The sequence below is a fragment of the Taeniopygia guttata genome, chromosome 2 (assembly GCF_048771995.1).
Source record: "Taeniopygia guttata chromosome 2, bTaeGut7.mat, whole genome shotgun sequence".
In the NCBI taxonomy this organism is placed as follows: domain Eukaryota; kingdom Metazoa; phylum Chordata; class Aves; order Passeriformes; family Estrildidae; genus Taeniopygia; species Taeniopygia guttata.
Genome location: NC_133026.1, coordinates 142,600,365 through 142,628,306, shown reverse-complemented (window position 1 = coordinate 142,628,306; position 27,942 = coordinate 142,600,365). Strand labels below are relative to the sequence as shown.

The window sequence follows — 27,942 nt, the reverse complement described above, 5'->3', positions numbered from 1 at the left end:
AATTGTGTCAGTGTTTATGAAATCCCTTTGGACACTATTTTCTACTGATTTTCTCTAATGCTTGCAAAGTTTCATTATATGCTGCAGAAAATCCAGATAGAGTCACAGTGTGATTAGGGAACGTGGTTTAACATGCCACAGTATTTCTCTGGCATCCAGTTTCTGGTAGCTAGAGAGAGAAAGGTCTGGGATGGCTGAGACACAGGGCTGGCCATGCTCCAAAGGGAAAGTACATTCGTTTCACTTCAATATATTAAGTCATTATTTTCTAGGATGTAAAGCCTCCAGGTGACTGAAGGGTGGAGAATGACAAAACTGGGACCTGCAATTTCTTTCTCCAAACATTTTATTTATTCTGTTGAAATCTTCTTCAAATCCAGTAAGTAGGGTGGTAAAGAGCTGATCTTTCTTTCCAATCTATAATGAAAGAAAAAAATCCTAACTATTATCATATAGGGCTTGTAAGTGAAACATGAAAAGTAAGAGAGCTTGGGGCCTCATATGTTGATGATAATTTTCTTGAGCATTTTGTTCATGATCTCTATAATTATTTCATGTGCTTTATCTTTCACATGCATATCTAAACCCTTTTAATCTTTAATGAACTGACTTGTCTTAATTCAGTAGCCATAGAATTCTTTATGGAAGTGACAATTTTGTTATCAGCTCTAGGAGTACACAGAGCTTCATCCTGAGGATATAGAGAGCAAATGATCAGAAAGCTCAGCTGCTGAGGGTACATCAAGGGTGGATGTGGTCGAGGGGTTTTCCCAATTTTAAAGCAAGCATCTTCACATCTGTACTGAGTAAGGCCACTGGCCTTTTTTTTCTCCTAAGGTGATGGGGGATTTTTTGCAGCTGCTGTATCCTTCCAGGAATCTTTTTCCACACTTTAGCTTTGATAACTCTGCTTGCTTGAGTTTGAAAATTTCTTTCTATCCCATTTCTGCTGGAATGTTTCTGTAAAGTTTATTATTGTCAGCTTCATTATTTTGCCTATCATTCTATCTCTGTTCTCCCTTTTTCCCAAGATGGGCAATAACATCTTTTTGTAGAGTTTTTCAACATAAATTTCTATGAAATTAAACTTTTCACAGTAAGCACAACCCTTTTTTGTACTTACTTTTTAAACTGGAAAAACAGGAAAGTATAATTTTTTTTTGTGATTCTTTCTGGAAATTGTTGTTATAAACTGATACTTTTCCACTAAATATAAATTATTCCCCCCCCCACTCCTTTGAAATTTTTCTAGACAGAATCCCAGTTTTGCAGAAAGCACTTGCTCTTCTGCTTACAGCCTACTGAAGGCAGCTGGGGGACACTAGGCTTTGTAATTATTACTTTATCCCCTCTCACCTTGACCTAACTCTGCCCTGGTAGGGAATGTTTGCCTACACCTAACTGATTTACAGCAGATGTTAGTGGTAATAAATTATATCCCACTTCCCCCAGATCCTTTTTTTTTTCTAGAGCTGCTTGAATGTTTTCAAATGAAAAGTCTCTCAATTGAAAAGGTGCTTTTTTTGTCAAACTGCATATTTTGAAGTTTTATGCATATTTTCTCTATTTTTTTTTTAATTTCTGTCTAGTTATACTGAAAAGGCTGCACTTTATCCCTTTTCTCTATTTTTTGCTTTCCTTTTTCTACTGGAAAGAGTGGCACTGAGGTGAAAATACAAGAAAAGAGAAGGTGAAAAATACTATGACAACAGAAGGACTTCTATGGAAAAAAAAGTGAATAACTGAAATAGCTCACTGGCAAAGCACATGGAACAAGAAAAAAAAGGGAAGAAGTTCAACCCCGACATGTTTTAATTTTTCCCTGGTTTTCCACCAGTTCCTTCCTGACATCATCAAGCAACAAGGACCATTTGGTCCTTGTTTCATGCAGCACGTGCTATGCAAGGCAGATGACTTCATGCCTCTAAAGTCAAGTATTTGTTCTACCAGCTCTTTGCACAGATGCAACCACCAGTGCTCCAACCACACTCACAGGGACTGACCCCCATCACCAGCCTCATACTTTCCAAAATGTAGTAGGAGAATGACTGGGAAAATGAGGACCCAAATTGAAAGATATATTTTGAGCCAGAATTAGGCTGGAGAAAAGATGAAAGTTCTGATGAAGGGATGCCCCCAAAGCCCCATTTTCCACCCCAGTTCTGCTGCCAGGCTCCCTGCAGCTAACACCATAACCTAACTCCATAGTCCAGGCATGATGTCCAAGCCTGGCCACTTCCAGGGAATGCTGTAACCAATGCTGGCTTGCCAGGGCTTCTGTCTTTGAAATAATAAGCAGAAACACATTGCAAGTAGTAGAAGGTGCTGAAGGAAGCATTTTCCTATAGTGCTCCTGTTTTCCTAGCAGGAAACTTCATGTAATGATACAGGTTAATATGGCATGTGGGACTCACATTAGGGCCATTTCAGATGAGATAATTGCCAATGCCTTAAGCGGGGGCACCAGTCAGTGGTGCCACCAGAAAGTGAAATTCAAGGTACTAATTTTTATCCTTTTTTAAAATTTCTATGAAGTCTTAGGAGAATCAGAAAATCTAAAGACATGATGTTTTTTTTTTCTAACATGCTTTAGGCAGGACTGTCACAAAAAGTCGATTTTCAGAGAGAGGAAGCATGTTTGGAAGTGGGAGTCCATAACCTCTGGAAAGCAGAGAAGCCTGGAGTTGCTCTCTTCCAGAAAACACAGTGAAGTCCCCATTCTGCAAACATGCAGAGTCTTAATTGTGTGTGTGTGTGTGTGTGTGTGTGCACGCTTGTAATACTATGAATTTAAATTTGGCAACTCTTATGCAAACTTCATTTCATTAATTAAATCTGTGGGGGCAAGGGGTCAGCTCTGTGCAATATGATTGCTTCTCCTTGCCTTTGTAACTAGCTAAGAGCTTTACATGAATAGTGTAACCAAGGTAGAATATAAAATAAATAAATAAAGTCTAGAAATGATATTTTTTTGATGACAAGTGAACCACAAGACACAAAGAGCAAAATGTATATTCTGCAAACAACCAACGAAACAGGCTTCATTTAATTTTGCTAGGGACTGCAGATTTTGTTCCAGAATTCATAGAATCATAGGACTGTTTGTGTTGGAAGGGTCCTTAGAGGTTATCTAGTTCCAGTCCCTCTGCCATGGAACTAGATTCCTTGACAAAATGGCATAAAGGGAGTCTCCAAACTCCCCTGATGATTTAAATAGCCTGTCCCTACAATTTCTAGGGGAGGAAGCAGGGGGTCCCCACTGAACCAGCCTGGAATAAACCATCAAATATCCCACAATATACGGGAAATATCCCCCACACAGCCATACAAATCTTGTGTTACAGCAAAGGAGAAGTGGAAAAAGAACAGGATAAACTATCTCAGGACTACCAAGTATCCACAGTCAGTGACACATAGGAGCTCGGGCAGGTTGCTGCAGGGCTCAGGGTGCATCTCCTTCTCAGAGGAGGAAAATTATGCACCTTTCCAATAAAGCAGCACTATGTAGAAATCAGTGGAGTTAAAAAAGGCGAGGGCAGGGCTGAATGCAGGGCTGCTGCTCAGACTTGGGAGCGCTCAGGCTGCGGAGCCCCGCGGGCAGCTCGTGTTTCCAGGCGCCTCAAATCGCAGATCTGATTTCAGGCTCAGCCGTGGGCAGGCAAGGGGTTAACAGGGACGCTGCATGTTAACTGTATCTGTGGAGATTATGGCATGTTTATCCAGTGTTCAGATTTCCTGTCTGAGTGTTTGGATTTCCTGAAATCCCTGCTATCAGCCCAAGTGCTGTCCACTGAGCAGACCTTTTTCTCTCTCTCGTTTCCCCCCACCCCACCCCCCTTTTTTTTTAAACTTTGCTCACATGGTAGGTTTTCCTTCCTGCTTTCTTTCCAGTTGTAGTGCCTGTGTCTCCTCACCGGTCAGGACATTTATGGATGCTGATCAACACCCTTAGACTCCACAACTCTGAGGATTGCTGTACATTGGATTTCCTTTTGATTATTATTATTATTTTATTTGACTTTATCATTTTGTGGCAAGAAAACCTGAAGAAACATGCTCTTTTTCAGCTGCCCACGGGAGAATATGTTTTAATCTGAGATGGAATAATGGCTTTAGGCTTGAGGACCAAATCTGGAATGGGAATTCAGACTGCACACGTCCTGGTGAGTTACAGTGCGTGGGGGCTGAGCGTGGCTGGCGAGGAGCAGCTCAGGGACAGGGACAAAGGCTGAGCCCGTCCATTCAGTGTGGCTGCGCAGCAAACTGCGAAAATCAGACGGGTGAAGCTGAAGTCAGAACTTTTTCCAAAAAAAACCAAAACAACTGAAGTCCATTTTTCGATCCTGAAAATATGCACACTGCTCCACGGCCCAGATAATGTCTAGGTAAACTTTGTAGCAAAATGTGTAAGGCCAGATTCTGTGAGTCCTTTCTCATGTAAGACACTTTTACTCACATAAAAAACATCAGTGACTTTAGAAAGAGCTCATGTAAAAAAGGACTTGCAGAATGGGGCCTATATTGTAAACTGTAATGTCTCACTCTCAGCAAAAATTAACAAAAAAAAAAAAGAAACTTAGTATTTTCTTATTATCTTTGCATGTTTCCTTGGCATTTTACATTTTATTGTGAATCTAGATTTAAGTTTTAAGAAGAATCCGTGTGCCAAGTATTTGCCCTATTGTCTCTTAAATAAGTTTGCAGTAGGAGCAACAGTGTATTCCATGCAGCAGTTCCGGGAGGCCAGAAAGGGGCTTTCTGTTGTTGGAGGGAAAATGCTGAGTGCTATGCAGCTCTGAATGAACTGGAAAGCTGCATTCAGACATGGGGCTTAGCTGAGGTTTTAGCTTCATTTTTGGATGTTAGAGTTCATGATGGCATTATCAGCCTTAGGTGGTTTTAGCTAAACCACCGTCACAAAAGCAATCAGTTGACAGTCTCAAAATTGGTGACTGAGAATTTGAAAAGAAAAAATCTTCCTTTCAGGCCTCTGAAACAGATTTCATTATTGGCATCTATGGAAGTGTTGCTGGAGTAAGTTGTGGAAGATAAAGCATCATCAGTGTTGCAACATTTGCTCTGTCCCAGGGCTGGAGGCTGTGGTCGTGCTGAACATTCCTAAGCTGCTCATTGGAGCCAGTCCAAGGATTTGATTCTCTAATTGTAGGGGAAAAACTTGTTTCAGGATTTTCTAAGATGTAAGGAAACATCTATAGGAAAATCAGCTTTTTATAGTAATTTTACTCTTTAATAGTAATTTTACTGTTTTTCTTAGACTATTGAACAAGTCCTGAATTCTGGTGTACAGCACTGCATGAAACAAGAGACTGACATTTAAATTTTGGGGGGATTTAGTAGGACAGAATACTTTCCTTCTTATACCAATAAAGGAAAAGGGACATTTTCCCAGTTCTTTGCAAAGCTTTCAGATTTGAGGTTTTAAGCTAACTGGCTGTTGTGCCAGCTATCTGTACAACCCTTTGAACATGATCCCGCTGCTCATCTTCAAGGTGTTCTTTGCTAAAAGCAGAACATTTTCTGGAGGAGCCAGACCAAACTAATGTCTTGTCTGCCTGGGAGCCTCCAGGAATTGAGTTTTAATTATTGACATGGGGCAACACTGAAACTGGTGGCATTTTATGCATTGAAAAGTCAGTTCTTGCTGTGTATGTAGGATGCACTCTCATTCTAGAAGGGGTCCAAGGAACCCCTCACCTGAATTAGACTGGACCAAGGTGCCTTGCCCTGCAGTTACCATGCAATTTGATGGTCTGTGGTCATGGATGTGATCAAACTGACTGTAGCAGAAATGTGCTCCTTTCAAAGCTGGCAGAAAAGTCAAATGTCATCAATGATCTGTGAACTGCAGAAAATACAGATGAGGAGTCAGGGAAGGTATAAAGACTCATCTAGGTCTACCCAAATCTCCTAGATTTGGAAATTTTGTTGGCCTTCTTATGAGCCAGATCCTTGAGACTGGGTCGGCTGTGGGATTTTTGCCCCCTTTTTGTAGGGCTGTCAGGACTTCTCTGGTTTCAGCCAGGTTGGGAATGCTGTGGGAATAGTTTTTCTGGTGGTATTTTGGTATTTCCTCTTCTGCTCACACCCAGAGCAGGAAGTACAGAAGCACAACCTTCAGCTCATTGTGTACCGGTTTCTTTTTATAAACCTGAATTCTCTGCCCGCTGCCCGTCCCCTTCTCTTTTTTTTTTTTTTTCCCTAATGGCCCTCACATAGGATTAATACTGTGTTGGATTTAGACTGAGAATTTTTAATATATTTTCATATAACAATCCTAAGCACTCAGTAGTTTCAGTAGTTCCTTGATAATTCCTTAATAAGTGATTATCACTTAATAATTTTCAATTGCCTAAATGCAATATTCCCAATCCCATGGTCAATAATGTCAATGTGCCAGTGTACTCCAGCAGCTGCTTCTGCTGGCATTTACTCCTGAACGTTAAGCATCATGAGGACTAACTGGCCACCAGGACCTACCTACTCAGTTGCCCATGAAGAAATTCTGCAGATTCTTCTTTTTTTTTTGTAACAAACTGCACCCTTAAACTCTATAAGATTAGATACTTAATGTTTTAATGTTCTTTCCCTCACTCATTTTCTTTTTCTGCATCAGTGAGGAGGTTCAACTCATGCGCCCTCACTCCATGTGTCCAACTTACTCACCATCACAACTGCCAGTCCTCCTGCCATTCTTGCTGTAGTTGGCAAGTATGGATAAACAATTTTGACAGGTACAGAGCCCTGCAGAGCTAACTTCATAAGCAGAGGGATGTTTCACTGCTCAGATGATAAATGGACCAGAGAAACTAAACCACTTTCACTGAAAATGTTCCCCCCACAAAAAAAATTAACCCTTCCTCTTCACACAGTTTTCCTCAAAAAGCAAAGAATTCAATTTTGTTTCATACCTGAGAAAGCATATCACGCTTGGATTGCATCTTTCCCCTTGATTATCTTAGCCATGCTGTGAGCCCTTAATCAGCCATTTTAGAAATGAAAATAAAGTTAAGATGGATCTTAAAGTAGGTCCACGGCAAAATAATTATCTCTATCTCCACTTGGGTCCACTTTTAGGAACACTATATGAAGAACTATATCAGTCATGATTGGAAACTCTCTCCATGAGTTTGTAAGACAATTTGCTCCTCAACAGTTTCATAGTCTTCAAAAATAAAAGGAAACACAAGCAAAGGGAAGTTAATTTACTTCACTAAAATCCTCTGTAACTTAAGAGGATTTAAGTAGATGCAATGCAATTACTAAGGGGATTTGAGTTCTTTGCTTCTTTTGGGGTGTTTCCTTTCTATTGCTGTTGGCTCCAATTCTCTTTCTTGGGCTTTGGGGAGCTGCAGAGCTCCAGAGAGGGCACAAGGAGGGGGAGATGGAATGACAGCCTGGTCATTATTTCAGACACTGATTAGCAGCAGGCTCAGCCTAGACCACACATCACTCCTCCCATGCGACACCCACGTGCCAAGCTCCATCCATGCTGAACAGGGTGAGATGTGAAGCTCCTTGCTCAGTCCCCCTCTGAACCCCAAAGCTGGGTTCAGCCCCACCAAGTGATGCTTTTAGTGCATCTTCCTCTATCTTGACTGGAGTTAACAAAATCCATCTGTCTCTGTGAGTCAGCAGAAAAGTATTCAGCTTTTATAAAAGCTAAAGGACAAGGGATAGAGCAATGTCAAAGCACAGAAATCTTCCCCCAGCTTGGCATTTGTACATAACACAGGGAGAGGGGGTTGCATTTTCAATTCCTATTCACCAGAGGAGCTGATTTACACCAGCAGAGGATGTGGCCCATGGTGTGTATGGCCACGGCTGCTGAACAAGGCTCCTTTCATCAGCAAACAAATGTGCAAACGGCATCACCCAGCACTCACCGTGACACGGCAGCTGCTGGCACTTTAGGAAAGTCAGAAGATAACTCTATTTTCTTCTCATCAAAAGCAAAATGAGGAAGTCTCCCCTCTCCTCTTGTGCCCCCACTGCTACCACCCTGGCTTGAGCGAGTTGATCCTTAGGTATTTGTGTGGGGGTTTGTTCTCAGTGGTTAGCCACATAACAATTTGAAGCATGTGGCTCACTCAAAAGAAACTGCCTTTAAACTTCTGCAGACTGTAATTGTGTTGGAGAGAGTGAAGTCCCAGCTGGGGGCTGCTGGCCACCCTGGGGGCTGCGGCAGGAAGCCCTAAACATCGCACAGCAAGGTCCCATGAAGAAGGAAGAAAAAGCTGATTTTATGTCTAGGAACTTCTCTTCTTGAAACGCTCTACAGCCAAGGCCAGATGTTCCCACCTCAAGTTTTGTGTCTTTACTTGGTGTGTCAGAGCAAAACACCTGACAGGAAACAAAACAGAGAGAAAAGGGGTAGCAATAAGGGGAATAGTGTTTTGGCACAGCACTTTATTTATATTTTTGTTGTGAAGCTGAGAGTGCCTGAGACTGCTGCATGATCCCTACAGGAAGGGGTGAGGCAGGCAGTGTGGGACTGGAGAGCCAGGCTCTGCAGGGCATGGCAAGGAACAACCCTGTTTGGGGTGGTAAAATGCCTCATTAGAATTCTTCCATCCCTCAAACCTGAATTTATCAGACAGAGAGGAAAGACTTGAGAAAGGAGGTGTGCAAACAAGATGAGCATTTGTGCTTGAAGGGGTAAAGACCCAACACCTCCATGGTGCCTCAGCGCTTGTTATCTCATAGCTATGGGGCAAGGCTAACATCCAGTTTTAGATTCTGAGGCTTAAAGAAGCCAATAAAACTGAAGATTGCAACATTTCTCCATGGGAGAAGATGTCTGTGAGACATTCTGCAAGTAGTTTGTAACTCCCTAAGGCCATGGGCTTTTGATTGCCATCTGATCCAGCACATCCTCAGTCCATGGTTAGGACAGCCTCTCCTTGGCTACACATATACATGCTCCTGTGTGTTCATTGCGAAAAATAACAAGTGCAACTAATCTTCTTTACCCAACTACAAGCCTCACTTCTATTTTTACCTTCACATCAGGTAAAAATACTGTATCTGTCCAATTGCCAGAATGGCACTAGATCTAGGAAAGCAAACGGCTTTTGGAGTGTGGCCTTAAAGGTTGAAAAGTGTAACTCGTTTGGAGAAAGGGTAAATAAGGCCTTGCCAAGTCTTCTCTCCTGGCTACAGTGACAGAAGCTGTAGCCTGGAGGCACAGGGATAGGATTGGTTTCCAGTTAGAAACTGAGCTATGCCCCCAGGTCCTGGGAGGACCTGCAACCCCACACATTTTTTCCATATCTGTTCTCCAGTCTGAGGAGAAAATAAATCAGCTCTTTAGTGGCTGAACAACACCCCTGAGATTACCACCTTCTGTCTCTGAATTATGATGGGCAAGTCACTGCATGGCACTATCCAGACCAGCAGCAGGAGCAGCATTGCTGGCTCCAACTTTCCTTTTGTTCATGTCTGCTGCAGCCAGAAGGGAGCTCACATGTGGGAAACGCAGAGCACGTGGTTGATGTGCTCCTCAGAACTGCTGGGGCAAGGAGAGGGAGATGTCTCCTGCCAAGCCTGGCACAGCATCATGTCCTTTTTACAGCAGCTGGTCAAGTGCATAGAGAGCAACTTTGTCCTGGCCAGACCTGCCAGCCAAGAGAGGCATCAGGACATTTCAGGTGTGGCAGCAGCACTCTGGTCACAGAGAGCAGTCACAGACTTTCCCAGGCATTTTCCCAGGGAAGGCTGTGAGAAGATCAGAGAAAGAACGAGAAAAAATTCTTATCTCCACTTGTTGCGCCTGCTGTTGTGCACATGTGGAATGTGTCATGGAGATCTGTTTACCAAAGGGTGATTTCTTAATTGGACACTGGATGGTGTTTGGATTGATTGATTAGGTCAAAGCTGTATCGGACTGGCTGTAAGGGTTACTGGGTTTCTTTATTAGTACAGTATAATATAGTATAAGATGATGATAATAAAGCAATTGATCAGCCTTCTGCAATCATGGACTCAATGCTAATTATCACTCGGCTGGGGGCCTGCAGTGACATTTCAGACACTAAGGCAAGCCTAATTGTATCAGGATTCAGCCTAACACCAAGCCCTTAGCACAGTGCTATGAATCTACATGGGAACATAAACCCACCTGAGCCAACACTTCAGGATCTTGTGGCTGAAGGTGCATGAAAGGTTCAAGAGTTGAACAGGGAGGACATGTAGTGGTGTTTCCACAGATAATGGTCCCAGCATTCCAGGATCTCATCTGGAGGATTTTCTGAGCTTTCAGAGCTCATGCTTAGGATGTACTTGTCCTGCAGATATTTGCAACATGCTTTTTAGGCTTTTTCCCACTTAAACCAATACACATTTTAGGCATCCATTTTAAAAAGGCTCTGATAGGTACAAGAGATTTCTAGATAAAAATGAGTAGGCAAAGTCATGGAAGGAAACTTGTCCTGGATTTACAGTTATTAAATCATTACCAACAGTGAGACTTACAATCCTAGTTTCCTACCTGAGTTATAGTAGTGGAAATATTCCAGATTAATTTGTGAGTAAATAAGATCTATACCAGCACCATGCAACTGCAGTGTTTTATTTATATAATCTAGCATGGAACTATACTGCTACTTTCCTTCTGCATTAAAATTCAAGCAGTTAAGTATTCACACAAATTAATATGCCCATTGATGTAATTATTTACATAACAGCATATTTGTCATAAAATGTGTAATACTGCATTCTCTGCTGATGTAGAATATTGCCTCCATCCATCTGATAAGGGGCAGGTTGTAGTCACACATCCTTTAATAATTATTTCAGCAGGTGTCCTTTTATTCTTGTTCATAATTAGTAGCTGAGTACTTAGCAAAGCTTGTCAGGATCAGAAATGCCTACAATTTAGTAGTTATCTATATTCATGAGCAGAGAGGATCTCTACCTTGGTAGAATAATTTCTGAAGATATTTTAAAATAATAAGGATACTTAAAACTAACGGGTACCATAATTCTATATTAACTATAGAGCTTTTGAATTATTATCAACTAGCAGGGTACAAGTCTGATGTCACATGTATCCTAAATGAATCTGATTACAGATTTAATCAATGGTAAGATAGGTCTTAGCCAGAATCCTAGATGTCACAGGTCATTTAAACTTTGTCGTTTTTATTTTCTGTGTTTTTGAAGCTGTGGTATAGATTGATCTATCATACTTCCATATTGACCAGGATGGGGTTAAAAATCTAGTATCCAAGATGATCTACAGCTGGTATTTATTCTCACTACCTATACAAATGAGATTTGGTTCAGTGGAAACAAATTTCCTTACTATTGAGAATATTAGACTTAAAGGGCGTCAGTAGCAGAGGAACAAGGATAAAAAGGTGATTGTAAGTCATGTTGTGCTGGAGCCATACAACGGCCTATCTGACACCTGGTCTGAATTACACAAGTCTCTTGATGGTTGAGATTTATGCTTTTCTTCTCAGAGTTCCTTGGAAGCTCAGAGCAGTAATTAGGCTGTTTCCCCTATAGGGTGGTATATACATGTCTGCACAGGGCAGTTCATAAACTCCTACGCTTCATTCCCTCCACTGCCTTCCAGCACAGAGGACAGCCTGGCTGCACAGTTCCTTTTCAGGGAGAAACATCCTTCCCTCAAGAATCATTTCTAGCACTACTTCTGCCCATCTTAAGACAATTTATTTTCCCAAAGAGCCACGAATGGCTGACATATGTATCTACTTCTCAAGTCTGGGATCTGCAACAGACCAGTGTCCTGTGAGTCACATCAGCAGTGTCCTAAGCAAAGCCCTCCAATAGCTTCAGCTTGAGCAAGAGGGTTAGACTTACAATAAAGTCCCACCATAGATTTACACCATTAGACAGATGACGCACAAGAAGGAACATGACCCCAGTCAGTAACACCAGGTTTAGCCTGACCCTAAAGAAAACAAGGAATCTAAGACAACACTTTTCCATGATGCTGGTGCTGAAAGACGCCTTACCATTTAAGAGAACCTTATCCATGTGGTGATTATTTACATTCTGGGGGAAAAAGTAACTTATATCATAGGAATTCATATTATTTAAATAGGGTTAATAATGTGTCACTGAGAACTCTGCAGTATCTATACCCTGTCTACAAGTGAGGCTGAGGCAATTGCATTGTGTGTGTATGTGTCTCCCCAACACTTTGAGCCCCCTCAACCAAGACAGATGGAGGAACAGAGGTCTCAAGAGCTCCTACACATTTTGTAAAAATAGGCAGATTGCTAGAAGAAAAAAAATACTGTTTGAAACCTCTAACTACCTCCTTCCCAAAGGGAAAAGCCACAGCTACTGTGAGGCTAAAAGAGAATTTCCATAGGACTGTAATGATGTGCTCACTGCAACCCAGGAGAAAAGCTGCCACAGCATTTGCCCCTCCAGGCTTCCCATAAGGGGTTTCAAAGTTCCCAAAGCCTCTTGGTGTTCATGCAAACCTGTGTGTGCTAATGTGGAGCAATAACAGTTCAGTGAAAGACACCTGTTGTTATTTGTCCCAGGAGCTAAAGTGGCTCTCCTTGCAATATCACAAGCCATTAAAGCACCATGTTAATGCAAGAAGTGTTTCCTGGAGATAATAATGTGCTGGCATCAGTATTGCTTCCCTACTAGTGTTGGCTGCTAGTACAGTGGCAATGTTTTGAGAGGACCCTGTTTGCTAAAGCTGGTCATTGAAGGTAAAATCTTAATTAGTAATTTTCAAAATTTGCCTAGAATTCAGAACTTTAGCTCATAACAAATTAGATAGATTGGATTATATTATTTAAACACCTTTTTGTAACTCAGGTTGATTATTTTAGTCTAGTTTTGCTGGACAAGAGTTCAGCGCTTCCTCTGAAGTGCCCCAGTGCAGGACAATGTAACTCTGCTCTGAGCTGCAGAATATTTGTTTTTACAATTCAATGCCTGTTCTAAATAGAAATCATCAGGTGGGCCAGGCTGTTGAAGATAAGTCAATCTGAGTCTTGTGGAAAGACACTAGGCCCCCTGCAGAATGGGAACTTAGATGGGAGAGAAACAGGGATGCTCAGAAAGGACAGGTTGTGCTTTTGCTCCTTTAGCACCTCCAGCCATCTGCAATATCCATGAGTATAGCAGGTCTAGCAGGAGATGAGTGGTGGCCATGGACACCAGAACTGAGCAGTACCAGCCAGCTCCCACTCCAGAAGCAAACTGCAGCAGGCTTTGCTCTGGTTCCCACAGATGGAATGCAAGGGAGGAGGAACACCACAGTGACCAGACAGCATCTGTGTGAACACTGACAACACCCTCTGATTTCAACAGTAGTTATCATGAAAAAATATGTTTCTGCTTTGTCGTTTCTGGTGCATGACAGAAAAAAAACAAGATTTTTTTTTTCCCAGAAAGGAAGCAGCTTCATTCTGCATTCTGGAATGTGCTGGTCAGATCACATTCTTCTAAGTCCTGAAGGATATATATGTGGGATTTCACCATTTTTAAGCCCTCACAGGATATTTTTGCAATATTAATTGTGTCAGTTACAGCACTGTTTTTGCAGCAAACAGTAGACCCAGTGTAAGGAAAACTGGCTTCATTTGTGCTGTTAAGTCTTTCTTAAAAGCAGAAACTATTTGCAAGATCATAACTTCCCTCACAGACACTATGCTTAATTGGGGAAGAGTTCTCTTACAGGAGTAATATTCTTATTTCTGTTCACATCTGCACAGTATTTTCCTGATCAGGAGATCAAGAGAAAAAGAATCTGAACAACTGCTTCTCTAAGTAATAATGAACAGAGAGCTGTGCAGTAAATCATAATGTTCAATAAAATGAAAAACAAAATTTGGCTGGAGATTAATGGCTGGAAAGGGACTTACTGAATTAAATTGGATCAGATGTTCCCTGGAAAAAAATTTGAGATATATTCACAAGGCTCTGTGGTGTTGGTTTTGTTTTTCACAAAGGAAGATTTAACTTGATTGTTTGCAACTATTAACAATTTCTAGGCCTTGCAGAGTGATCTCAGGGTCTTGTGGTAGAGGATAGGCACTGGCTGGAAATTCTGGTCCCATTCAGGCAGAGGAGGGGAATGAACATGGAACCTTCCTGCTACACAATGCCACAAACTTCTCAAGTGTTACAGGAGCATTGCATTTTTACAGGATAAGGATGGCTGATTTCAGTTCCCATGTTCAGGGGTAGATTCATGATTACAGGTCTGCTGCAAAGACCGATATCCCTCAGCTCCCTAAGGCTCTGCTCAAAGCCCAGCTGCACCTCTCATGTTTCCTCTTAGGTGGTTTAGGTGCCTCCTTCTTACTGTGTCTTCTCCTATAATCCCAGTTTTAAGTGTCCAGCCCTTCAGATGTTGGCTGAAGACACATATGGGCTCTGACTCAGGCTTTTGAATTTCCCCAGGGACTAAGGCCCTCTAAATCTGCTCTCGACTTGCTATTTCACTGCCAGATTTGCTTGTGACTCCAACCACAAGCAGCAAAACATTTACACTTCAGGAACAGCTCACTGAAGAAACCGACTTAATACTGTAAACTAGTGATGGGGACCAAGATTTCCTGCTGGTGCTGGTGGTTTTTCTAATCAGAGATGTCGCTTGTTTTGTCAAGATCCAGACTTGGTTCATTAATATATCAGATGAAGGAAACCAAAGCTGCATAAATTGTCACTGATTGTGCTAGAGATGCTGAAAACTCTTTCCCCTTCAATTAATTTGCTGAACTCAAAGTGCAACAGACCCGTAGCAGGACAGATCAAAGGCCCACCTCGGCAGCACGATGTCGAAGGTAATGCACACACCGCCCCTGCAGCCCAGCTGATCTGCAGTGCTGTGGTTAGAGACTTGGCCTTATTCACTCGTCCTTCTTAGGCTTTTGTGAAAAATGGACTTAACAACAGTTGCCTAGAGCCAGAAGAACAGGAGAAAGGCTATGTTATTAAAATCTAGAATGTAACACCATTTTAAAATTCATCAAAGAGCTCAGAGCAAATTCTCCAGAGACTGGGGACTTAGTCATCCCAGGTTTCTCCAGCTCATCTAGATAATTGCCCTTGAAATAGCTGTCTTCTTCCTTCCTTCCTTCTTTTCTTTTCTTTTTTCTTTTCTTTTCTTTTCTTTTCTTTTCTTTTCTTTTCTTTTCTTTTCTTTTCTTTTCTTTTCTTTTCTTTTCTTTTCTTTTCTTTTCTTTTCTTTTCTTTTCTTTTTTTCTTTTCTTTCTTTCTTTCTTACTTTCTTTCTCTCTCTCTCTCTCTTTATCTCTTTCTTTCTCTCTCTCTCTCTTTCTCTCTCTCTCTCTCCTTTTCTCTCTTTTGGTAAGTAAGTAAGTAAATATTCACAGGGCAGGCAGATCAGCTCCACAGCTGCAGAAGGGCAGAAGAAACCTCCAGATACTCACCATGCACATATGTCCTTTTTATAATATGAGCTAACCCCATCTAAATGCATTCCAAGTGCATCCTGTCACTTGCAGGAACTCATTAGCCAGTTTAAGTAATTAATGCACTGGTAATATTAATTTTATTTAAGCATTTTATTAAATAACAGGAGATGTTTAGAAAATATGTGTTATTTATTTCACATTTTTACCTGCCCTCAAGGCCTGGATGCACTCAGTCTCAATATTTTCCCATCTTCTTGAAAACTGTATGATTTGCTTACTTCTGTCTTGGTATAAATTCATGCTGTTACCAAGACAGGCAGCCCAAGTAGTGTTACATGAGGTTGAGCAGGAAACTGATACAAATGAAACAGAAAAAAGAGGTTATTTTTCAGATTTTGGTAAAAAAATAAATCTTACATTACAACATATAATTTTATTGTGTTTTTTTTCTGTTACATCTATCAAACAAATTTTGAAAGATCAGTACAACTTGCCTTGAGATTGCCACTGGAAAATATGTCAACATCCATGACAATGCACCAAATTTTTTGTGTTGTTTCCATTGAAAGGTTGAGTTGTTTTTAATTTGTTTTCTTCCTCCTAATGTCTCTTCCTGACTGTAGAATTAGAGGTACAGTCTTGTACCTGCCCATGGTATGGTTCAGGCAGAAATAAAAAGGCCCTGCTGCAGTGCCCTTAGGCATGCAGCATCTTTGGAGCAGGTCTTCACCTCTGGAATCATCATCCTACTCTCTCTTTTAGTCAGTAGGAAGAACAAAGCAATTTAGCATGTGATTCATCTGATTTTATAGACATCTACTCTATTATATCTGTTTTAAACTTCTACTTTGTAGGATGAGGTGAGATGCAACCTACTTTCAGCTGTCTATGTTGACCATATCATCAGTCACAATGAAAGGAGTCTGGAGTGAGCAACCAAGGCAAAGACACTTTGTCAGATACATCCCACTTTTACAGTCTAAAAGTTGAGTCAGAGCTCACTTAAGCGGAGGTAAAGAATCCCATTTACATGGACTGAGTTTGGGTTAAGTTGTAAAGGTTCTGTCCTGTTGCTAACTTTTGAGTTTATCTCATTTTTCTGTGTAGAAAGGACACGTGATTTCAAAGACACAAATATCCATGCTCGTGGATCTCAGCATGACTCACTGTATGGGTAGATACAGACCTGGAGAGAATATTTAGGAACATCATTCTATGCCTATACTGAGGTTTCTATGTGCCTTGTATTTTGGGAAATTCTCTACAGAGACTTTGATAGTTCTGCACTCTGCTGAAGGACAGGATGGCTAGAGGTATTACTGAGCCAAAATAAATTACATTTTCAGAGGGCTGTTTAGAAGAGTGGTACCGCTTGGTGCATGTCAAAGAGGAAGGAATGACAAACACATCACTGTGAAGGACAGAGATGTATCAAGAAAAGTGGGGTTGTCACAAACTGGAGACTGACGGTCTTGTCTTCAGTCTGCTGTAGCCATCCTACAAATATATATCAAATATACTAACTTCTGTGAGGTGTTCAGACACCAGGACAATGCATGACCTCATGAGCACCTGATGAATCGATGAAGGCTGGAAGTAGGAGGTGTGGTGCTTGCTTTGCCTGAGTGCTGCCAACTCAGGGTAGAAAAGCTGCTGTAGGAAGGACATTAGAGGTTCAAATGCACCCAGCTTTTTGTGCAGGGACAATTTGATCTTTAACACAGATGCACTAGGTTTAGTTTCTAATTATAGTAATGACTCCTTTCTAAAAGCTCAGACAGATGATTGATCTTCAATACAGCTAAAAATCAGTGGCTACTGAGAACAAGTGGGGGCAAAGACAAGACTGCTTGATGTCATAATCACATTATGTTATTAATCTATAATCTATATACTATGCACAAGGTATTTTGCTATAAACTTTTTACTAAGTAAATAATTAGGCAGTGACTAAGCATACAGGGAAGGTGGGAAGCACTCTTGTGTGTTATTAGCCTTTCACAGTTTTCAGAAGTGGATTATAAGTAATTCAAAATCTTCGACAGCAAGTGGCAACCTCATCATCAAATATTAAAAAAATACCCTTGACAAGATCAGTGAAAGCCCTGCAGAGGTCTGAAGCTGGGTAGCAGACACTCTGATTAGGTGCTGCCTCCACAAAATGAAAATTCTTCCCTGAGCCCAAGAAACAGCTGATGGATATAGTCGGAAGTGATAAAAAGGTCACTCTTAAATGGATATAGGGAGATTTAACTCACACTGCCACCATCCTGAAGCCCTTAGACAAATAATAAAACACAGGCTGCAAAGACTAGAAAGCCATTCAGGCAAAATACTTACACAAATCTTTGTCATCTGAGCCTTAAAGAAAATTCACGTCTGAACGAGACTGCAGAAAATGACCAAACAAGTACCCTTGAGCCCTCTGGCCCTCTCTGGCAATGTGCTATAAAATCCTACACTAAAAACTGTTCAGTCTTAGAATTATGTTTTGCAGCATGAATTCCAAACCACTGTTCTATAGCACCTGCAGAGCCCATCCACAATCATTACATAATCATATGGCAATTATATGACATGAGACAGAGATCTAATTTCCATTCTAACAGTAATAACCATCTCCTAAAACTAGGCTCTTTTTAAATCTGTTGCTATTTCTAAAAGCACCATGCAAGAAAAGGTCTGAATTTTTAAGTTGATTTTCCTTACATATTCAAACATGAGGGTATTTCAAGATGAATAGAAGAAATTTCATACTTTGCCAATATATTTAAAAGTTTGGTGTAACAACCTGAGGATTAATAACCCTCTCAGCTTGACATCCATCCAGTGCAAAACATTTTATTTCAAGAAAGCTATCTTGATTTTTTTTTTCAGGTTTTAAATTTTCCTGGGGAAAAGAAAAATCTATACTACTTGTGTATTATTTATGAACTTTGGTAGCACTTGTGGAACTAAACAAAAATTTGATTAAGAAATTAGAAGTCTCCACAGTCATCACTGTAATGATTGAATAGATTAAAACCTGAGCAATTGACATTCTTGGAAACCCTCATAAGTGGGGACTCATCATCAAGAGGATGTCACTGAGCCTTCAGGGTCACTCCTGGGCTCTGTGCTGGGTTGGTTTCCCACCATTGTTTTCTTTCAGGATTCAGCCCATGTCTATAAGCATGCTAATACTTTGATAATATATTTTTATGGAAGCACTGAAACACATAATGCTAATTCATAAGGTCAGGGTGGAGCTTCTATTGCTTAGGTCATACTAAAATCAAGTCCACAGACAAATATCCTCAGATTTGCTTCCCTGAAGTTTGTTAGACCACTTCTTAATAGTGTTATCCAAATCATGGATTAGGGAAAAGCCGAAGAACATATGTTTGTCACATCCTGTTTGGATGATACCAACAGAGACACAAACAGAACAAGCAGATTTTGGCATGAAATGAAAGGTATTTTTGTTAACCTCACAGTTGTTAAAGAACATGTCAGTTACCACTTGGACTGAGTAATTTAGTTCCATATTTTGACCATGAAAGTGTCTTTAATAACCTTTGCAAAATGTGATTTTGAGGACAATCTTTAAATATGTGATATCTGCTTTTTAACAGAACATACATAGAACAATTGCTTGATTCGCTGCTGTTCAAATAACCAGCTTATTTTTTCATTTGCGGGAAATAAGATTTTTCTACCTGCTTTATTTTAAAGCTTTTTGGGATATAAAAGCTTTCTGCTCAGTCATTAGCTGTAAATTGCAGAATGAAGCAGTACCCTACAGCATTTCCAGATGAAGGAGTCTGTTTATACAGAAAGCACAAGAGCTATAATTACTACATGATCACATTTGTATATCAAGGTCAGATTTCTGTGATTCACAGTATTGTTTGGACATAAAGGGAGTTGATTTTCAGCATGGTGGTGCACAACTACTATTGTTACTGTATCAGTGACTGTAGAAACCATATTAACTTTTGCTTGTTTGAGTTTTTCTAGTTAGGCTAACTCTATGGAATATGGAAAATATGGGCTGGCTAGTATTTGCCCTAAAATAGTGATTAGACATGAAAAAATACGGATTTATATTATTGCTACTCAGGTCATATAGTCTATTATGAAAGAAAAAAAGTCCTCTAAAACAAAAAAGCAAGGTAAAATAGGCCATTAAATGACTTATGCATGAAATCACACAGAATTTAAGCAATATCAAATGCAGGTAATTAAAGTATGTAAAAAATATTTCTGGATATTTTCCTCTCCTCTGCAAAATCCCTGCATGATTTTTTTCTTGATTATTACCCAATACATTGGCAATTTTTATATTCGCTTCCTGAGAATCGATTAGCTTTCCACAACATTTACCCTGTTCTAAAACCTTAAAAATATAGGGATTCAACTCATTATACTTATTAGTTACACATTAGGATTAGTCAAGCACTTAGATTGTACCAATTAATCCAATATAATTGTATGTATTTATAACTAGGCACAAGAACAAATGTTTTCCTCATCTAAGGACTAATAGAATCTGCTATTGTATTACTGTATTGTGTCGGGTTGTCACCCAGCTGCCATTGATGTCACCCTGTTCCTTGTTAGGGCCCCTCCTTGCTTAAGCCCCACTAGATTTTCTCTTTTCAGGTGTAGGTATTCCCATGTGAAATGCAATCATATTTCTCCAGTTTTCATTGTTCTCTATATGTTCTGGGCTTTTATATTTCATATCCACTCCCTGCTCCCACTCACACACTGTCATATGTAAGGATTTTTCACAAATCTGTTATGTTACCTCCACATTGACAAGGAGAGTCAGGGAGAATTGTTTTTGTTTTTTTGTGGGGGTGAGAAGAAGAGTCAAAATGCCATCTTGACACTGCCCAAATTCTAGTACTGTCATCAGGTCAAGGGTTTCAGAAAAGCTGTATTTAGCCTCAAAAGACTCTTTGCCCAGATAATGGGTGTATGGCTTGAGGAATTTGCCATCTGAATAATGCCCTAATAAATTGTCCAAAGTCACTGAGTTAGTGTTGAACTCACATGAGCACTTTCATCACTAGGCCAGCATTCCTCTCTCTAGGAGAGCCACATATGTTTCCTTCTCAGTATTGTTTCTCATCAATCAATGATGATAACTTCAACCAATTTGATTTATTTATAAAAATTTCTCTGGATTTCTTTGCTGTTTTATTTATTTGCTGATTGCTCTTGTATCAATAGGCCCCAAAATGAGTTGGAGACCTAGAAAGGGATCATGATCGTTCTATAACCAATGAGATGTAACCAAAACTGCTCATAATATAATTTATACCAAATGAGCAATTAAATAATATTCAGTAGTTTATTATAGCAGACATAAAGAGATACTGTGTCTTTTTAGACTTATGAAAAATAAATTGCCATCCCTTTAAAATTTAGTTCAATGTCAATCATAGTTACTTGTAAACTTATGTCAGCATCCAATTTAGAAAATAATGAGCCATTTTATATTTTTTATATCGTGCTTTGATTTGAATAACATAAACCTATGATGATGGCGACTTTTTTGCCTACAAAGATGAATAATATAATTAAAAGGAAGAGGTGTGCTGTAAAATTAAAGAACCAGCAGACGTCATCATGGGTTGAGTCACATCCAGGGTTGCCAGTGGCTATGGGTTTGTTGTAAGATGGTGGCACTCAGCTGTCTGCCAGGAGATGCTTTTCCCAATCCACAAAAACACAGTGCAGTGCCAGGTCTGCCTTCTAACAACTTCTTCCTGCATGTAACACAATATTCAAGCAAAATATTCTTGACTTGAGGAAGATACTCCTCCTCCTGGCCTTCAACTCAAAGGACACACCCCCTCCTTACGAGCAGAGCCCATAACCATTTCTCCTCCTGTGCTGCCAAGCTGGTGGCATACCTGGTAAAATCTCAGATCCTTTCCAGGCAGCAGGTAAAAATCGGAAGTCTGCTGGTAAAAAAGATGTCTAACCCTCTTAATAATAAAAGAGCTCTTGACAGCATCACTTGAAAGTATCCCAAAGGCTCAGAAACAGAAGGGAAAAGAGAGATACTAACATCCCATCCAAAAACTTGTATGTCCCAATTTTTAATTGGATCTCATATGTCTTGGAGACAGGGATTATTCTATGTTATTTTTAATGGTAAGTGTTGGAAAACCTCCAGACCCACATGACATATCTGGAAACACAAAACAAACAGGACAAACCCCATAAACAAACTACAGCAGCCTCTGGGGAAATAGGTCAAAAGGCATAACAAGGCTTCTCTTAGACAGAAGGTTAAAAAGAAAACACTCATAGGGAAGGACTTGTGTTTTTCCTCATGGAATCAAGGAATAAAGTGATGTGCTCAAATGAAAATGGGCAGACTGGTTAATCAAAGAGTGTAATCTGGGTATGGCCTCTCTCCCACTCCCCTGTTGCCTGGGCCTCTTTGTTTCATCTTATCCTTATGGGTCCTTGTCACCTCTCCCATGTGCCAGCTCATGCAGTCCACATCTCTCTGACTCACAGGGCTTGTCCCTGCCTCCCTGATTAACCATCTCATGGCAATGGCTTCTGTGTAGTACTCTCCTTCTCAGCATCCATATCTGGCCTCAAGCCCCTGCTAATCTTTTTCCAGCTTGTACCTTTGGACCAAACATGAAGATCAGCCCAGAATGTCCCAAATTGAAAGGTATGTGCCAGCCCTACTCACCTTCTCAGGGCTCTGCAGCATGTCTAGGACCTTCCTTTCCCCACAGCAACACAAGTCTTAAACTGGAAAGAGTATGCAATATAGTGGCAGAAAAACCTGACACAAAATTGTGAAACCACTTGTCCATATCCTGCCACGACTGTCTCCCCACACCCTCCTGCTCTCTCCCACATGCAGGATTATGTCCTGTCAGAACACTTCTTGTTCCCAGTCTCTTTATCCTTCAGATCTTATCTCCATCTTCCAAAAAAGATCAGTCTGGTGCATACACCTGACATTGAAATTTTCAGCTTGAATGGTTAGACTGAAGTTATATCAGAAAATAGGGTCTTCTGAAGTGTCAGACAGCTTGGACAGGCAGGTCCTCACCAGCACTGCACTCAGTGCAGCTGACTGAGTAGTTGCCACATTGAGTTAGACAGAGAGTTTTCCCAGCCAGCTAAATGAAGCACTCCTCTAGCAATTTTTAACAAGGTGTTCTTTATCAGGGAATTTCTAATGGAACTGTTTACCACAGTGAAACTCACAATACCAAATGCAGCCATCAGATAATGAAAGATAAAATTTCCACCACTGAAGAATTAACACACATTTTTTCAAATTGACTGTTTAAATAAGTGACTTTGTCAGTCCCATAGCTTTGGTCAGTTTTACTTACTTGATCTTTTCTCCTCTTCTAGGTAGGTTTCTGGTCGTGACAGATGAGACATGAGATCTTCAGCATCCAGGCTTTCAAGTTTTTCTTCAAGAGATTCACTATGGAATCGGTAAGAAAGACAAAAGACATAAATATAAATAACTAGTTTAAGAAGTAAAAAGCAGACCAGATGTTTTATCAATTCTAATATCTGCTAGTGGGTTTTTTTCTGCTTAATGCCACTTTAGACTTTACTACAGTGGGTGTTCCTCAGAAAAAAGTCTAACTATTGCCTTTCAAGAATCAAAAGTCCCAATAAATCAGTAAATCCTTACAAAGCATCGACCAACTGAGCAATTATTGGAACAAACACCAACATTTATTACATAGTTTGCTTGCTTTCATAGATTTCAAAGCTAGATGAGGGGGGCTGGGTATACAAAGGACATTGTAACTCCTTTCAACTCATCTAGATCTTGTAACTGATGTTGTTTTAACTTGGAAAACAACAAATCTCTCAGCTCAGCCTGAAAAATCTATGGCAAGATTTGTGTGGAGGCTTGAAAAGAGGAGGGACTCTCTTCTTTTCATGATGTAAAGTGCTGAATAGCACACAGTTGTCTAAATATGCTTTTTGTTTATTCAGTCTCTGGATGGTGAGTTCTCTCATTTTAAAGTTTTCATTCTCTTTCACTGAACCACTAAAATCTACATTTGGATTGCCTGACTTGAATCCCCTACAACAACAATACTGATGGTTAAGGTTGAGGTTTTCTTTGTACTGGGTGCACAGGCTGGCCTACCCTGGCACAGATCACTGCTCCCTGTGCGACCACAGAGCACTGTGGGACTTTCACCTTTTCTTCCTCCCTGGGGGAATCAGTTGACCATATTGCAATCCAGACCAGCCAAGAGGGTGAATCACTGCTGCTGATCTTCTCAAAACTGAATAAATCCTCCTCTGGCACATTTGCTTTGTCACATGGCTATACATACTTTTCCTTTTTGAGTCCATGAGGTCTTAAATAAGCAAGAGTTCAGAAGTCAAACAGTCATATTTTAAAAAAATAGTGCTATTAAGCTGGACATTCCTATTTGATTTGAAATGGCACTTCCATTTTTATGTTCTACTGCTCCTAGATTTCCTTGAAGGAAATCACAACCACCAACAAGAAAATAAGTAGTGCTAACATCCCTGAAGTTAATGAAACCAAATTTCCTACAGATCTGTGTCTTGATGAAGCTCCTGAGGAGGTGCAAACCATCATTGAAACTTTTCCCATGACTGGGACACTTAAGGGATCTTTCTCTCACACTGATCAACTTGACAAAAAACAAAGTGACAGCGAGCCTTTCCTATTCAAAGGGCAAGAAACATTTTTCCCCTGCTCATTTTTATTTTCTCACAAAACTTTTAGGAGCTGAAGATTTTTGACATCTTTCCTGATGCCCTTTCCAATTTTCTGAGATCAGCATTGCTTTAACAAAAATCCTTAGAGGCAGAACAGATGAGCAGATGGTCAACCTCTACAGTAGCCAATGGAGCACCAGTTAACTTAGGAAGCTGCAAGCTCAAATTCAGTAGTTAAAAGTAGAAGCAAATGAGTAAGCAGCAAAAGGAGCTGCTGTGATGGACCTCTAGACTGAAATTCTGCACTGCTAAATTTCATTTAGCACCATGTGAACACTGGCCCAACAGAAATTTGGTACACACAGCAAGACTATGTTCCAAAAATTTCCATATGGTTATATGTCATCCTGGGTTTTACCAGAACCTTATGACTTCAACATTCAAACATCTACATTAATAAAACCTGCAAACCATAATTTTAAATATGAGTAATTTTGCTTGAGCATAAAGGAAACATGTCTCAAATTATTTCAGATCTTATGTATCATTAAAAATTCTGGTTTCCTCAATAAAAACAAACAAATATGCAAAAAAAATAAACATAGACAAATAAAACCCAAAAAGCATCACTCCTGAATTGAAAATTTCTTATGCTACTTTCAAGTCTAGAGTCTGGCCAAGTGATGCATCCTTGAAAACAGTAGCTTATATAAGGGAAACACAGATGTGCTAATATGTTCAGTGGTTGCAAGGACCTTTTTTTATAACATCCAACATCTGCAGATTTATTTCCAGCCTTTCTCTAATGAGATGCTATTTAGGAAATTATGAGAAATAAAGTATGCAGAGACAACAATATAAGCTAGCACCTAAACTGGCACTCAGTAGGCCCATACACATTCACATCTGCAAATTGTGTTTTAGCAAAGCTTGCTAATGACTTCTGTTTATTATCATGGGGATCTTTGTCCCTCTTTTTCCACAAAGTAATGCTAATAAAACTATAATACAGAGGGAGGAGACCCTCACAAACACAGATCTTTCTGATTTATATTTTCACAGCATTACTAGTAGAAAGAAATCCTTTCATTTACCTGCCAAACCTTTTTGTCTGTCAGAAAAAGTGTTGCCTCAAACCCAGATACTTTTTTAAACTCTTACAATAAAATATATATTAAAAATACTTGGTTCTGACACATCAGTATTCAGCTGAAAAAGACCAGTGTTCTTTCACCTAGAAAAAGAAATATAATTGTCTGCATTCCACAAATAGAGAAATGATGCACACAGAGATCAGTTGCCATGTCAGAGACATGAGTGGCAGCTCAAGGACATGATCCCAGGTCTACAGAGCCTTTATTTCATTCTTCAGCTGCTTCACAGGTTCATTTTGGTCTGAACCTTCATTTTTTACTGCAGGCAAAACACTGCATGTTGCCATCAGCATACATTTAGCAGCTTCAGTAGAACCAGAGATGTGCCTGGTAATGACACAGCCATATCGTTTCCAGAGGGAAAGAGAAAATATTGAAATGTTTGCAATGTGGGTTGAGGCTTTATTTCATTCTCTTTTTATTTTGGAGAGCCTGCTATGCCAGCTGCCCTGCAACATGTTCATTTCTGCAGTATCACGCTCTGATTTTAGTCATTGCTATTTCTCATATTAAAAAGAAAAAAAAAAAAAAAAAAAGCAAGCATCCAGCTACTATGACTCCTTCTTTGGAAGGACTCTTATCTCTCTCATTTCAATCAGAGTATCCCTTCATGACATATCGCCTTCATCTTGTCCTTTGCAATCCCACTGGAACAGCCTGCTCTTCTGCCAACATGTCTGCAGTGCCCCTCCCAACAATCCTTCAGAGATTTGCTCAGTGTCAGGAATGCAAGGACAACCGTGCCCAGGTTTCCCTGTGATGTTCCTCAGCCTCACCAATGCAGTGATGGTGGGTACTGCTGGAACACCACCTCCCTCAGGGTTGGCAGTTCTTGCCTGATCATCTCTGTGAGTAATGAGCAGGCTCATATTTTCACCTGGGTAAGGGTTAATGTCAAACCTGCAAGTGGCTCCACTGACAGTTTTTTTGTCCGTCAACACTCGTAAGAGTTTGATATCTTTGAACTGTCCAAAATCCAGTCCATATAGAAGAATATGCTGCTGTGCTTTTATATTCTGTAGATGTTATAAGAGCTGTGTTTGAATCTGTTGTCTCCTGACACACAGAATCATAGAATCATAAAATATCCTGAGCAGGAAGGGACCATAATGTCACTCAGTTCAACTCCTGTTTTTGCACAGGACCATGCCCAAGAATCCCATGTGCCTGAGAGCATTGTCCAAGTGCTTTTTGAACCCTGTCAGTCTTGGGGCTGTGACAGCTTCCCTGGGGAGCCTGTTCTCATGCCCAACCACCCTCAGGGGGAAAAACCTTTTCCAAATATCCAACCTAAACCTCCTCTCACACAAGTCCAGCCATTCCCTTGGGTCAAGAAGAGATGAGTGTCTGCCCCTCCTCTTTGCCTTGTGAGGCTGTTGGAGATCACAATGAGGTCTCCCTTCAGTCTCCTCCTCTCCAGGCTGAACACCCAAGTGACCTCAGCTGCTCCTAGTATGGCTTCCCTCCAGACCCTTCATATGCATTATTGCACTTCCTATGAACTGAAGTAAGGTTTCTTAAATGATCATCTCTAACAAAAACCATCTGTGAAATAGAAATACCAAATTCTGTACACCTGTAACAAGAAAAGGACTATATCTGTCCTGAGCCTGCTGCCTCTTGCTGCAGGTGAGCATTTTGCTGTTTTTTTTTGGAGAATGCAGAGGTGGCAGGGGAACAGCCCCATTGCTCGTTGTTGTTACTGGGAGCCTGGAATGCCATGACGTGTTTGTCTGCTTGACACTTGATCTTGCATGACAAAACCAAAAAACAAAGGCAAAACTGAATCAGCAGATTAGTCAGCTTAATCTTGTGTAACTAAATGCTGTACTTCATTTTCAGTACTGTTATTTTCAGCTGTCCTTTGAGATGGTTATTTGACCTTCGTTATCATTCACCCAAGCTACTTGCCCAGGACAGTCACATAAATAAGATGCAAAATATATAATTCAGCAAAATATTTCTGTTGTTCTGATTTAATCTCTTTTCATTTTGTCCACATAGTGTTAAAACCACAAGATCTTAATGCTACTAAAATGTCATTTATAACGAGAACACAATGGGCTCTCTTTTTGCTCACATTTTAATATTGAAAGAAAGTGAAAAGAACCTTCTGTTTAAGCCACTACTGTAAGTGCTAAAAGGTTTTTAAAATAGCAAATGTCTCAGAAACTACATGTTATTTTATTTTAAATATGAGAGGAAGACAAATGGCAGGAGATGCCAGTATTAAAATTGAAATCAGCTGATTCTTGCATTCAACACAGTCACAGCAGCAGCACAAATTCTTGACACAGCTCATGTAGTTCATAAGCCACATTAGCAGATACTGTCCCATAAAAATCACAGAATTGCAATCAGCATGTTTGCTGGACCTGGATTTTGGTCTTCTTCATGTTCAACAATGTGACATAGGCAAGAAGTTTTCTTTTACTTGAAAGTTACCAGACTATTCAGTCCTGGTAACATAATAATTTCAAAGGTTTGTTTGCAAATGTCAAAGTCAACAGCCTTCTTTCTCAAGTAGAAATACTCTGCAGTTTACCATGCACGTTTCCTTCAAGCAAATTAGCACCAGTCACAATGTGTGATGTAGGCTTCAGTGTTTAAAATAGACTTTGCCTTTTCCTGTGAGTACATCATGCACTTGTGTGATCTTAAATGTGCAAACATGCTGCAGGTCAAAATACATAGTT

General features: G+C 40.2%; 1 protein-coding gene and 1 long non-coding RNA gene across 4 annotated transcripts in view; one reads left to right on the top strand and one right to left on the bottom strand.

Annotated features, from left to right (window-relative positions):
• ASAP1 (ArfGAP with SH3 domain, ankyrin repeat and PH domain 1) overlaps window positions 1–27,942 on the top strand; it is a 176,523-nt gene that overhangs the window by 27,463 nt on the left and 121,118 nt on the right. The window contains exons 2-3 of one of the 3 annotated variants that reach the window (XM_072925005.1): window positions 4,068–4,163; window positions 22,785–22,871. In XM_072925005.1, coding sequence (XP_072781106.1) covers window positions 22,813–22,871 — 59 coding nt within the window. In that variant the 5' untranslated portion in view covers window positions 4,068–4,163; window positions 22,785–22,812. Of the gene's footprint in view, window positions 1–3,885; window positions 4,164–22,784; window positions 22,872–27,942 lie in introns of those variants that run through there. The other 2 variants (XM_072925004.1, XM_072925006.1) reach the window with 2 other exon arrangements.
• Window positions 14,704–22,884, bottom strand: LOC140682478 (uncharacterized). The gene is made up of 3 exons (XR_012054279.1): window positions 22,763–22,884; window positions 15,605–15,751; window positions 14,704–14,920 (listed from the first exon to the last, which is right to left on the bottom strand). It is a non-coding gene; the product is annotated as an uncharacterized lncRNA (long non-coding RNA).